The sequence below is a fragment of the Elgaria multicarinata genome, chromosome 10 (genome assembly GCF_023053635.1).
Source record: "Elgaria multicarinata webbii isolate HBS135686 ecotype San Diego chromosome 10, rElgMul1.1.pri, whole genome shotgun sequence".
NCBI classification, from domain to species: domain Eukaryota; kingdom Metazoa; phylum Chordata; class Lepidosauria; order Squamata; family Anguidae; genus Elgaria; species Elgaria multicarinata.
In genome coordinates, this window is record NC_086180.1 from 5,673,068 (window position 1) to 5,687,202 (window position 14,135).

Consider the following 14,135-nt stretch of genomic DNA (forward strand, 5'->3'; position numbering starts at 1 on the left):
TAGCTATTTCACAAAATCCATCTATCATTTACTTTAAAGAAAGATAATCTATCGAATTATGGACATTAAACTTAAGCATGGGTTTATTTGTGCCCTAGTTGGTTCCCTCGCCTTGATATGAGAATGTAAGAAGCAACTTCAGACCAAAGGCCCATCTAGTGTACGGTCCTGTTTCCAGCAATGGTCCACCAGAAGCCCATGGGAAGCCCACAAGCATCGGCTTTAAGGCAGCAGCCTTGCCTCCCAGATATAAACCTCCCAGTTATAAATCTCCCAGATATAAACCTCCCAGTATACTTCCCAGATGTATCCTGCCTGTGAACAATAACAGCAACTGATAGACTTCTCCTCCACTGATTTGCATATTTCTTAAACCATCTCTGCCCAAAACCATCACCACATCTCATGGTAGAGAGTTCCATAAGTCAGAAGTGGGGAATCTCCATCCCGGGGGGCTAAATATGGACCTCCAAGCCTCTTAACAGGGCCGGAGTCAATGGTAGGTGCGGTTGGGCATCTTCAAAAGGTGCACACCACAGCAGGGGACCACTGAGAAGATCCCCCTGACGTTGCTCCTCCTCTTCACCATGGCAACCTGCTTGTTAACTAGGGCTGTGGAGGGACCCCATGATCCACCTCGGAGGCCGATCCGGAACCCCCGAAGCAGCCCCAATCCACCTAAGGGCTGCCTCAGGGGTTCCTGATCCACCTCGGTGCCGAAGCTGAGGCAAAATACGGACCCTCCAAGGCAACTTGGAGTTTTCTGGATGCCCGCTGCACAGCCGGCACCCAGAAAACTCTCTCCACTTAACTGGTGCCTCCGCCGCCCGCTTCGGATTCGGGGTTCGGATCCGAGGCGGTGCACAGCCCTATTGTTATCCCTCTTCTCACTCTGGCCCAGACAACAGTGGTGGTGAGAAGGAGGTGCAGAAGATGCCATGGCCTGATTGCTCACTGTCATCCTGCTTGTCGTTCAAGCAAGTAGGAGCAAGGATGAGAAAGAAGAAGGGTGGATTCCTGCATTGAGCAGGGGGTTGGACTCGATGGCCTTGTAGGCCCCTTCCAACTCTGCTATACTATGATTCTATGATTCTATAAGAAAGAAGAGCAGCTGGGGACGATGGCATTGAGAAGGTAGCCTCACTGAGGGAGGGGGTCCATTAAAGATGTCTCGCCCAAGCGCCCATCAAAAACCCGGAGCTGACATTGCAGGCTGATATTATCATGGGTGTGACCTACCTTAGGTTGGGAAGTGAGTTGTAACCACATTGTGGGGTCAACTTGAACCCCTGCATATTCTCTTCCTGTGCCCTTGACCAAGAAATTGGTCATCTACCACCATAGAAACAAAGCCCTATGAAGAGAGACTGAAAGAACTGGACATGTTTAGCCTGGAGAAGAGAAGATTGAGGGGAGACATGAGAGCACTCTTCAAAGACTTAAAAGGTTGTCACACAGAGGAGAGCCGGGATCTCTTCTCGATCCTCCCAGAGTGCAGGACACGGAATAACGGGCTCAAGTTAAAGGAAGCCAGATTCCAGCTGGACATCAGGAAAAACAGCCTGACTGTTAGAGCAGTACGACAATGGAATCAGTTGCCTGGTGAGGTTGTGGGCTCTCCCACACTAGAGGCCTTCAAGAGGCAGCTGAACAACCCTCTGTCAGGGATGCTTTAGGGTGGATTCCTGCATTGAGCAGGGGGTTGGACTCGATGGCCTTGTAGGCCCCTTCCAACTCTACTATTCTATGATTCTATGATTCTATGTGCTCCCTCCCACTGGGAAGCCCAGAGATGGAGTGCAACCCATGTCTCTGATCTCAAACAGAAGAGCCAGGGCTGGCGCGGTTGGCCTCACTCTGGGATACTAATTTCCTCTGCCTCCCAAATGCAAAGCTATCGGAGAGAACCTTGCAAAAGTTGGTGGGGAAAGAATGCCCAGATGGGAATTGCGTATTGAACGAAGATATAACTCTGTATATCTCTGTAACTCTGCCCATTTTCAGCTCTGGTCTGGCCCACTTATATACGCCTAGGCAAACACGTGGAGCTGGGCTGAGTTTCCGTTGCCTTGTCGTGGAATCGCCCCCCCCCCCCCAAGCTCGGTGTTGTGGGCGGTTGGAATAACTGCTTATATAAAGCGCCTCCTCACGCCCCGGCAGACCGTTGCGCTTATCCATATCAGTGTCTCACCCTCCCGGGAAGGAGTCTGTTTTGGTTTTGATATTTCAAAACTTACTAAACTCTTTGCCTCGGTAATACCCAGCGAGATGAGTCGGTACACTGGAGCATTTTACGGTTCTTGGAGCAGATGAAAGGGGGGAACAAGTGATTGAATATAATTAGCTTGATGTCTTCTGCAGGGAGTTTTCTGCCAGGACTGTATGTCATTATCGCGACGCTCTGCTACAAAGGGCAGCCGGCAGTGGGAAGAGAAGTGGCGCTGGGGAAGGGGAGGAGGAGGGAGGCACAAAGGTGTACAGACGCCGATGGAGACGTGCGCGAACATGGCCTAATCAAGCAAACCAGGGGAGACGCGGGGAGGGAGCAGGAGGCCGGAGAGATTTGAAGGTCAAGCAACCAGCGCGGTGAGCGACTCCGTGGCAAGGTCAGCAAACCATTTCCCCCATGTCGGCTCCCCAGAGTTCTTGCCCATGAGGACGTGCACATGAAACAGGCGTTCTTCCGCGTGTACCAGGTCCGGGCAAAGGTCCATGAGCCCCAGCGCATAAGACAAAGGCTTGGGCTTAAACCTGCCTCAGATTTTGATGGGCTGGCCCGAGGACTGGTTGGAGCAGGCCAACGTTTAAAGCCCTCCACCACCCAGCAGAGCTGGGGAAAGGGTGGCCAGTTACACATTGAATAATAATAATAATAATAATAATAATAATAATAATAATAATAATAATGCGTCAGCCACGAGATGCCAGGACAACGGATGAGACCGATTTGCATGCATTGGGCGCACGCTCATTTATATGTATGAATGTAAATTTAGAAATCATTATTGTAATTTATATGGAAATACAGTGCATCTCAAAAATTGTGGGGAAGACCGGGACCAGGGGACCTGCGCACCTGCCGGCTCAGTCTGCTGTCCAGGTGCTAACTGTAGATGACGGGCGGCTTCAAGCCCCTTCCTCTTCCTCCTTACAGCTTACAGAAGAACAAAAGAAGAGCCCTGCTGGATCAGCACAAGGGTCCATCTGGCCCAGCATTGTGTTCGTGCACTGGAAGCCCACCACCAGGACATGAACCACAGCACGCAGCCGTCCATGTTCCCCAGCAATTGCCTCCATACTGGAGTAGGGTGACCATATGAAAAGGAGGACAGGGGTCCTGTATCTTTAACAGTTGCATAGAAAAGGAAATTCCCTCTTCATCACACCAGTTAAAGCTGCAGGAGCTATACAAGAGTGACCAGAATTAAAAGAGGGCAGGGCTCCTGTATCTTTAACTGGTGTGAGGAAGAGGAAATTTCACCAGGTTCCCCATATATACAAATGACACCTGCTGCAATTTCCTTTTCAATACAACTGTTAAAGATACAGGAGCCCTGTCCTCCTTTTCATATGGTCACCCTATACTGGAGGTCACATATAGCCATCAAAACTAGTAGCCCCCGATCCTCTCTTGTGCCAGCACTGAGTCATTCCGGACTCTTGGAGGGATGCCAGATTTCGCTGACGTTTTCTTGGCACGCCTTATAGAGGGGTGGTTTGCCGTTGCCTTCCCCGGCCGTTATTACCTTTCCCCCAGCTAACTGGGGACTCATTTTACCGACCTCGGGAGGATGGAAGGCTGAGTCGACCCGAGCCGGCTGCCTGAAACCAGCTTCCGCTGGGTTCAAACTCAGGCCGTGGGAAGAGTTTCAGCTGCAGAAACTGCTGCTTTACCGCTCTGTGCCACACGAGGCTCTAGTAGCCTCTGATAGCCTTCTCTAAAATAGACGTGGACTGGACACCTCTTCAAATGGGGGATACTTTCAAAGAGAAGACAGTCCTCTGCCAGCTATCCAAAATAGAGGACTGACCTCTTTAAAGTAGGTCACAAGACCACCCTAGGATATCCAAAGTGAGCAACCATTCTGGCAAACTGAGGGACCTTCATAGATTTCCTCATAGAAAGAGAGAACCTGGTGAGCTGGGACAAAGCCACCATGTAGCCTCACAGGTATAGGTGGACCCCAACCAGGGCAGCTAACCCTGGGTCCTTCTCCTGGCTTCCTGGGGTTGACTCGTGACACCACACAGCCCTTCCTGGACCATAGGGTGACCATATGAAAAGGAGGACAGTGCTCCTATATCTTTAACAGTTGTATTGAAAGAGGAATTCCTTCTTTATTACAACCTTTAAAGCTGCAGGAGCCCTGCCATCTTTTGTATCTGGTCATTCTGGTATAGCTCCTGCAGCTTTAAATGTTGTGATGAAGAGGGAATTTCAGCAGGGACTGCATGCATACAAATGACACCTGCTGAAATTCCCCTTTCAATACAACTGTTAAAAATACAGTAGCTCAGTCCTCCTTTCCATATGGTCACCCTATTCCTATTTCAGCCTGAATGGGTTGTGCTTCCTGGGAGGAACCAGGAAGTAGTTAAGGGCACCCACCCACTGCTTCTGGCCTGAGGAGAGAGTGGCCACAGCCTGAGAGAACTCTGTATAGGAGTCTTCCTTTAAATAAAACTTGGAAGTTTGTTCGAAAGAGCCGTCTGTTGAAATCTATGGGGCGCAGTGTCAGTCTACCAACCTTAAAACACCCTAAGTCCTTTCACCATCAGAGGGATAGGGGATGATCATGAAAGACAAGGCCTTCCTTGTGATGGTGCATCGATTATGGTTACCCTGCTTCTGCTTACATTTAGGCTTGCAGTGGCCAGGGCCGGTGCTACCATAGAGGCCACTCAGGCGGCCGCCTAGAGCGCCAAGCTAAGAGGGTTGCCAGGTGCCATGCAGAACAGCACTCACGTGCGTTGTTGGCTGTAAGCCGGGCCAGGCCGGCCTGAGAATTCAGCTGGGCCTGGGCAGGCACGGGGCGCCCCACGCCCGCCCAGCCGAAGCGAAGCCAGGGACACTGGAGTGGGGGGGCAGCTCCACATTCGGACTTTGTGGACTTTGTGTACCCAGAAGCCGCCCTCCCAGAGCCTGAAGGCCGCCACTGCCAGAAGAAGAAAAGGCACGTGGCGAGCTCGACCCTGGACCAAGCCAGCCTCTGCCTTACTCCCGAGGAAAGGGCACCGGGTTGCCTCGCCTCTCTCCTCAAACAGGCCGCGATGTCCAGGCAGGCGGGCAAGCGGGACTCCCTCTCCCTTCCCCCAGGAAAGCCAGGGACTTGTGGACTCCTCGCAAGGCAAACTCTCCTTCCCGATCCTGCGCGCGTGGATCAATGGGACTTGCATCAGAGAAAGCCTTGCACCGGGAGGCACCAGTGCGGCCCGATCCGCCTATGCCTCCTTACTCGGAAGCCTTATTCCACCCGAGTAAACGTGCGGAGGGGATCGGGACGCCAGGCTGCATAGCGGGTTGCGTTCGCACGGAAGCAACTCCCGGTGAATTCCAGACGGCTCAGTCCCAAATCGAAGTGTGCCAGTCCCAGCTCTCCACTCAGCGCCCACGTTCGGACTTCCGCGCAATTTGGGGAGGGGGGGCAAGTAGCTCACCTTGCCTAGGGCACAAAATAGTCTGGCACCAGCCCTGGCAGTGACCCCCCTTTTCGTTGTTGTCACAGATGTTTCATTTTGATGGACTGCCACAACATGTCGATGTTGACTCTCGTGCTATGTTTTGTTACGGATTTCCTCTTTGAGGCTGCAGTCCTAATCACACTGACCTGGGCATAAGTCCCAGTGACCTCAGTGGCATTTGCTTCTCAGTAAGACATGCTTAGGATTGCTCCGTTAGCGCAGGATTTTGATTGGCCAGCTTAATTTGGTTAAGCCACGTTGAATGTAACATAGGATGCAATAGGAGGATCGGGAAAACAGGATGCAAATATCGTGAAAGTGGCACAGGAACAAACCAGGCTCATGGGCACCCTCAGAGGATTTGATTTGATTTGATTTATTGCATTTATATACCGCCCCATAGCCGAAGCTTTCTGGGCGGTTTACAAGAGTTAAAAACAGTGAACATTAAAAAGTATACAAAATTTAAAACCATCCAAAACATAAACAGTAAAAAAACAACGGAGGAAGGTCATATAACTGTCGTTATGGCCAAATCTACACCAAGCAGGATATAACATTTTGAAAGCGGTTTGAAAACAGCACATGGAATGTGTCCTGGGCCCCATAGAATCATAGAATAGCAGAGTTGGAAGGGGCCTACAAGGCCATCGAGTCCAACCCCCTGCTCAATACAGGAATCCACCCTAAAGCATCCCTGACAGATGGTTGTCCAGCTGCCTCTTGAAGGCCTCTAGTGTGGGAGAGGCCACAACCTCCCTAGGTAACTGGTTCCATTGTCATACTGCTCTAACAGTCAGGAAGTTTTTCCTGATGTCCAGCTGGAATCTGGCTTCCTTTAACTTGAGCCCGTTATTCCGTGTCCTGCACTCTGGGAGGATCGAGAAGAAATCCTGGCCCTCCTCTGTGTGACAACCTTTTAAGTATTTGAAGAGTGCTACCCCAACAGTTGTCAAGACTGTTATAAAGCATTATAAAACCGTAGTGTTTATAGAGCCTGCCTGTCATGATTTCAAGCCCTCCCGCCCAGATGTGAGACAATAAAGAAGTCCACTGTACAATCCACAAAACCTTTATCCAGTAAATTGACACTTCTTCACACCTGACGGGAGGGTGAATGCTAGGAGCTGTCCTCTAAATTGAATTAGCGTAACAAAGCGAGGCAATTGACTATCAAGGAAATGGACTGTTTCCTGCCGTGCCCTACAGGCTTTTTACCAAACTCCTCCTTCAGGGATTGCCTTCAAGCTGGAACCTCTGCCATGTGGCTAGTCTAGAGGACCTCCTCTAAACTCTGCCCACTTGACCGTGCGGCGGACTCTGGGATTAGTGAACACCAGTGCTATCTCCCTCTCTGAGAATGAGTTACCAGGAAGGATGAGGTTGGGGAAGATGGTCTCTGAGCCTGGGCCTCCTGTTTGATAAGCTCCTGGAAAGATTCCTCTTTGACTCCCGGAGAGTCTTGGAGAATTGCCTCCCCCACTTCCTGTCTCGGCTGGTCTTCAGCCTCTGAGTCCGAATCAGGATCTACACCAGGGAGACAGAGCCTGACCCTGACACATTCCACTTTTCTTTGTGAGGTGCAGTCCCCACTCCAAGACTAGAAGGTTGCCATCCATCCAGCTGGTGAGGAGGCAGCTTTCGGCTGCTTGGTGGGTTGTCAAGAGCTGTAGCAGAAGTGCAGAACCTATTTCAGCCAGAGGTCCCAATTCCATTTCAGAGAAGGCCACAGTCCAGTGGTGGGCGGAGCAAAAGGCAAAAGGGGCGGGACTAAAGGCCAAAGGAGCAGGGTCGAAAAGGCCGGCATACTTGTGCTTAAAGCTCTGACTGCCATAGGAGAAGCATTTAACCTTTTAGAATGAGGGTTTTCACAAAAGCAAAGAAACCGCCACCTGACAAAGATTGGTGTTTGGGGGAAAGGGATTATTATTATTATTATTATTATTATTATTATTATTATTATTATTATTATTATTATCATTATTATCATTATTATCATTATTATCATTATTATCATTATCATCATTATCATCATCATCAACTGCTCAGCCTGCCACTTGCCCCTAGACTACCAGGCAATAACTTCAGAGTCTTTTCCTTGCTGGATTCCTTTATTACTAAAACCTCCTAGAAAATTCTCCCTCTTCCCTCCCATCCACTTTTCCTTGTGTGTCATGTCTTTTTTTTTTAGAATGTAAGCCTGAGGGTAGGGACTGTCTTCTTTATTGATACATTGTAAGCCGCTCCGAGAGCCTTTTGGCTGAGGTGCGGGATAAAAATACTCTGAATAAATAAATAAATAAATAAATAAATCATCATTATCATCATCATCATCATCATCATCATATACCGCCCCATAGCTGAAGCTCTCTGGGCGGTTTACAAAAGTTAAAAACAGTAAACATTAAAAACAAATACACAAAAATTTAAAACATCAAAAGCTTAAAAACAAGAATATCCATTCAAAACAACTATTCTGGGGTCAGTTAAAAAAACTCAGCATACATTGTTAACTGCCTGGGACAAGAGAAAAGTCTTGACGTGGCGCCGAAAAGATGACAATGTCCTGCTGCAAACAACACACTAAACCATGCTGCATTCCCTTAACCATTTTGTGGTTAAGCAGCATGGTTTAGCGTGTTGTCTGAACCAGGCCAAAGTTGGCTCCAGGAGAGCCTGGTCGGGGAGATCATTCCATAATTGGGGGGCCACCACTGAAAAGGCCCTCTCCCTTGTTGCCATCCTCCGAGCTTCACTTGGAGGAGGACCTTAGACGTTGAGCATAGTGTACGGGTAGGTTCATGTCAGGAGAGGCGTTCCGGTATGGCTTTCTGGGGAAGCCTGGAGGTCCATATTTGGCCCCTGGACCTGAGGTTCTGCAGCCCTGAGATATAGGCCCACATGGCACTGATCAACATGTGTCTAGGGCACCTTTCCACAGGTTGGGGAAGTCTGGCCTAGGCTGTACCACCTCAGATTGCAGGCTGGGCCTCATATGACTGAATGCTCCTCCAAGCAAGCAACCCTGCCGATGGAAGGCTAGCATGTCAGGTGGGACACTCAGGTACAATCATCCTCCCTGACATCTAGTTTTCTGTGCGGAGGGAACGTCAGGGTACGGAGGATTGTTCAATCCTCGACAGACCCCCGCCTGCAGCCTGACATGGTTCAGCTCAGATACAGGGGAGAGAAAGGGTGACATGGGGGAGTCTGAGCAGAAAATGGTGGGCTATGAGTGGAAGCTGATGACATTTTGGGTTGACGAGCTTTCAGACCTTAACAATGGGCATCCAGGAGAACAGGTTTTTCATAGCTAGACCAGCAAAAGAAAGGGGTGATGTAGTGATGGCCACCAATTCAGATGGCTTTAAAAGGGGGTGGGACAAATTCATGGAGAAGAAAGGGGTCAATAGCTGATAGTCCTGATGGCTATGCGCTACCTCCAGTATCAGAGGCAGTAAGCCTTTTTACATCAGTTGCTGGGGAACATGGGTGGGAGGGTGCTGTTACACTCATGTCCTGCTTGTGGGTTCCCCCATGGACAGCTGGTTGACCACTGGGTGAGCAGAATGCTGGACCAGATGGACCTTTGGTCTCACCCAGCAGGACTCTTCTTATGTCCTTACATGATTGGTCACTCCAGAAAGAGAGGTCTATTTTCTTGGTATCTCAATGACCGTTCCGACTCCTAACCACCTAAAAGCAACCTGTTGGAGCAAACCAGGCGTCCATCTAGGCTGCCTTCCTGTTTCCGACAGCGGTCAGCCAGAAAACCTCCGAGAAACTCACAAGCAGGACATAAAGTTCCATGAATCAGTGATGGGCTCTGTTGAGAAGCGTCTTCCAACAAAGTTCGTATGTATACCCGGTTGGGTCCAAGTAGCTGCCACTCAAATAGGCCGAAGGGTTCCTGCTTACAGGAAATGCTTCGTTTAATCCACATGAATCAAAGGGGCGGATATCTGGCTGCAATGACCAAACAAACATGTCTTTGGACAAGGCTTTCAAGCTCTGAGGTTTCGCAGGAGGCGGGGAGTCTGAGAACCCCAAAGAAACTGACAAGGAATTTGAACAGAGGCAGGAAGCCGGGGAAGGAACTATAGAACAGCAGTCAGTCGGACCAGCGGAATTGATTGAAACCCACAACAGAAGTCATTATTTAGATCACCAAGCAGAAAACCTTCATCTACAATCATTGATTTTAATCCCTTTTTCCTTGGGTGCCTCACTTATTTTCCAAAGAAAGGTACACGGTGATTTGTTGATATAACCATTAAAAACATGTTGATTTATAACCACGCAGAGTTTCTCTGTGGTTTTAGTATATCTTTGCTTCTATAGCAGCACACCACAGCAATATGCATTTCTTTGAGCAATTATAGATTTTTTTCCCCTTCCTCGGGTTTTTTTTTTTATATATATATATATATAAACAGCACATTTTTACTGCTTTAGAAAACAGAGGATGGTAAATCGCTTATTGTTCAAAATAGCTCTTCCCCTGGTTTTGTTTTTTTTAAGAGAGAAGAGATAAAACAGAAGGCTGAGAAGCACTCTTACAAAAATTTATATAAATGAGAAGGCTGAGAGATGAATCTTACAAAAAGCTTTAAAAAAAAAAAGATGTTTCCAGCTTCCCTGTACCCATATGTCATGCCCACTATCTATCTGCCAAGGCTGGTGTGCCAGCTGTAGACAGAGAAAGTCTGGGGAGTGTTCTTCATGTTCTAGTAACTTCCAAGATAGACTACTGCAATGTGTTGTCTGTGGGGCCGCCTTTGAAGACTGTCCAGCAAGATCGGTCAGTCCAAAAATATACTTTGAGACTGTTGACGAGGACTGGTTAGATGACACATACCTTGCCAGTTTTAAGACAACCTCAATGGTTTCCACTCTTGAGAAACAAGTAAAGTGCTGTCTTAACCTTTACAGCCCTAAATGGGTATCTGAAGATCACAAGAACTTGCTTAACTGCTAAGGTCATTTTCTGCTGAGGCCCTTCTCTGTGTCCCCATGCCATCAGGTGGCGACTCAGGATTTGGCCTTTCCAGTGGTGATGATACCCCATTTGTAGCTTTCTCCAGAGGCACTCACCTGGCTGGCACCGAATCTGACTTCATTTCAAGGCCAGGTGACTACCTTTTTCATTTGTCCAGGTCTTTTATGGTTTGGGCCTTTGGGACTGCTGGTTGTAGAATTGGTTTCTTGCCATCACTGCCGCTCAGCTGTTTGAGTTTCCTCCTCATTGTTTCTTTAACATTTTTAAGCTTGGTTTGTAATATTATTTTTGTTTATGGCCCGATTCAAGTCCACCTGGAGAAGAACCTTTAATGTAGTGGCCCCTTCTCTTTGCAACTGAAAACAGCTCATTCCCATGAAGCGTTCCTTAACTGACCAGCCACCACCTTTGTTCCAATTCCGTTTTAAATTGAACAATTTTAATTTGCTGGTTTAATCTATTCATCTTCCTACTGTTTTATTTCTTATGTTCACCGCTCCAGAATCTATTTTAGATTTGGGGGTGGTATATAAATATTGTAAATAAATAAACAATTTTTGAAATTGTAATACTGTTATTGGCATAAAGTGCCCTGTAGGCTTTTCATTTTGTTTTCAATGATGCGCTATTACATATAAATAATAGTCAAGATCAATAGCTGTAAATTTCTGCAGTTAACATATTTTTTTCCATTTCCATTAGGCATGAACATGATGGAGAGTTCCCCTTACGAACCATTTGTGAGGGGGTTCGACTACGTCCGATTAGCTTCCATCACTGCAGGTACGTGGTTGGGTGTATGTTATTCCTGCCCTATCTCGCTCCTTCTCCCAACAACGCTTGGAGCAGGGGGAGGCAACCTTTTTTGAAAAACTCTCCTGGGCATCACCACAAAATGGCTTCTGTGGGAGGCCTGTCGAAAGACAAGAAACCTGCCCAAATATCTGTGTACAAGACAGAGGTGGGCTCTGAGCCCAAGCACACTAAACAACTCCTTTGAACCCACAGTTTTCATAGAATCATAGAATCATAGAATAGCAGAGTTGGAAGGGGCCTACAAGGCTATCCAGTCCAACCCCCTGCTCAATGCAGGAATCCACCCTAAAGCATCCCTGACAGATGGTTGTCCAGCTGCCTCTTGAATGCTTCTAGTGTGGGAGAGCCCACAACCTCCCTAGGTAACTGGTTCCATTGTCGTACTGCTCTAACAGTCAGGAAGTTTTTCCTGATGTCCAGCTGGAATCAGGCTTCTTGTAACTGTAGCGTGCGTCTTACAATCAATGGCGTCTTACAATCGAAGAAATACGGTAACTCATTTTCTTTCCAGCAGCTGGAATTGTTGTGAAATAAATTCCTGTTGGAGGGCAACCAGGATGATCAGGGGTCTGGAAACAAAGCCCTATGAAGAGAGACTGAAAGAACTGGGCAGGTTTAGCCTGGAGAAGAGAAGATTGAGGGGAGACATGAGAGCACTCTTCAAATACTTAAAAGGTTGTCACACAGAGGAGGGCCAGGATCTCTTCTCGATCCTCCCAAAGTGCAGGACAATGGGCTCAAGTTACAGGAAGCCTGATTCCGTCTGGACAGCAGGAAAAACTTCCTGTCTGTTAGAGCAGTACGACAATGGAGCCAGTTACCTAGGGAGGTGGTGGGCTCTCCCACCCTAGAGGCCTTCAAGAGGCAGCTGGACAGCACCTGTCAGGGATGCTTTAAGATGGGCTCCTGCACTGAGCAGGGGGTTGGACTCGATGGCCTTAGAGGCCCCTTCCAACTCTACTATTCTATCATTCTCTGAATTTAAGTGATTTCTAAGTTTGCATCTATTCATATAGATTATTCATTTGATTTAAGGTATTTTTATCCTGTTCCTCAACCAAAGAGGTTCCCGGAGTGCCTTGCACACAATCCGTTAAAGAAGATGGTTCCTGCCCGGAGGCTTACAATCTAAAAAGACACAACACACGAGGGGAAAAGTGACGGGAAGAAAAGATTAACATATGCAAATGTTATGCAAATTGGTGTCTTCTTTGGGGGGGGGGGGGGATGATGCATTTTCTCTTCTCTGGCGTGTGTAAAAGGCCACCCCAGCGGTGCTAAGCTAAGTGGCTATTTTCTTCCTGCCACGCAGGCTCCGAAAACGAGGTGACTCAGGTGAACCGCTGCTTGGACGCTGCTAAGGCCTGCAACGTAGACGAGGTGTGTCAGCGCCTCCGGACCGAGTACGTCTCCTCCTGCATCCGGCGTGCGGCCCGGGCGGACACCTGCAACCGCTCCAAGTGCCACAAGGCCTTGAGGAAGTTCTTTGACCGGGTGCCCCCCGAATACACCCACGAGCTCCTCTTCTGCCCCTGCGACGACACGGCGTGTGCCGAGCGCCGCAGGCAAACCATCGTGCCCACGTGCTCTTACGAAGCCAAGGAGAAGCCAAATTGCTTGGCCCCGCTGGACTCCTGCCAAGGGAACTACGTCTGCAGGTACCGTAGGTCTTCCTCTTCGTTGCCGCTGAAAAGAGTAACTCTGAAGGCTGGGATTACTGAACAGAATGCCTTTTCCTCCACATAGCAACGATGACTTGAGGACAGTTCAAGCTGCAGGAGCTATACTAGAGTGACCAGATACAAAAGAAGACAGGGCTCCTGCAGCTTGACCTGTTGTGACAAAGAGGGAATTTCACCAGGTGCTGCGTGCATGCAAATCACACCGGCTGAAGTTCCCCTTTTCTATGCAACTGTTAAAGACACAGGAGCCCAGTCCTCCTTTCCATAGGGTCACCTTACTCAAGCTCTACTGCCAGTAACCAAATCCGTAGGAGAGACATTTCATCCTTTTAAAATGTGGGTGGGGGAGAGAAACTCCACTGAAGCAACCAGCGATCGTTGGGTGGGCCAGGAGAAGGCGGCATGGGCATCTGGGAACCCGGAGGGCAGCGGTGGAAGATTGCCCCGTGGGCCGAAGGTTCCTCACCTCTGTCCTAATTGAACCCTTTGCTTCTTGCTCTTGGTGTTCTATCAGTACAACAGAATTTATGGAGGCAAATCTGGGGAAAGGCCAAATGAAATTATATTAGGCACAAGCAGCAACTGTAGCAAAAGCAGACTTGGGCCCAAACTGCATGTGTTGTTAAATGCAACTTTGCATTTAACCTGCAGGGTTGTTGTTATTGTTGTTTAAATGCAGCCCAGAAGTTGCCCTGGAAGTTGAATTTCGATCATAGACACCTGCCTGAGCAGGTACGCGGCTCACCTGGTGAGCTGCGTTGCCTTTCAACTTAAATTATAGTAATTATTTCTACATTTGCATCTTTACCTAGACATTAGCATATGCATTTTTATGCAAAGCAGTGTCTTTTGTCCTCTCTTTGGGTGATGCATCTGTCAACAGAGATGGGGACAGGAGGGGACGTCTCTGCCTCCCGCCCACCCCGTCCTGTCCCAATCCTTTCCAGAAAGGGGCA

At 48.5% G+C, this 14,135-nt stretch overlaps 1 protein-coding gene across 1 annotated transcript in view; it reads left to right on the forward strand.

Moving 5' to 3' along the window:
* The window catches only part of GFRA4 (GDNF family receptor alpha 4), a 143,245-nt gene that overhangs the window by 106,959 nt on the left and 22,151 nt on the right, over positions 1-14,135 (forward strand). The window contains exons 3-5 of the mRNA XM_063135698.1: positions 10,706-10,813; positions 11,384-11,464; positions 12,810-13,155. Of these exons, the coding sequence (XP_062991768.1) occupies positions 10,706-10,813; positions 11,384-11,464; positions 12,810-13,155 (535 nt within the window). The remainder of the gene's footprint in view (positions 1-10,705; positions 10,814-11,383; positions 11,465-12,809; positions 13,156-14,135) is intronic.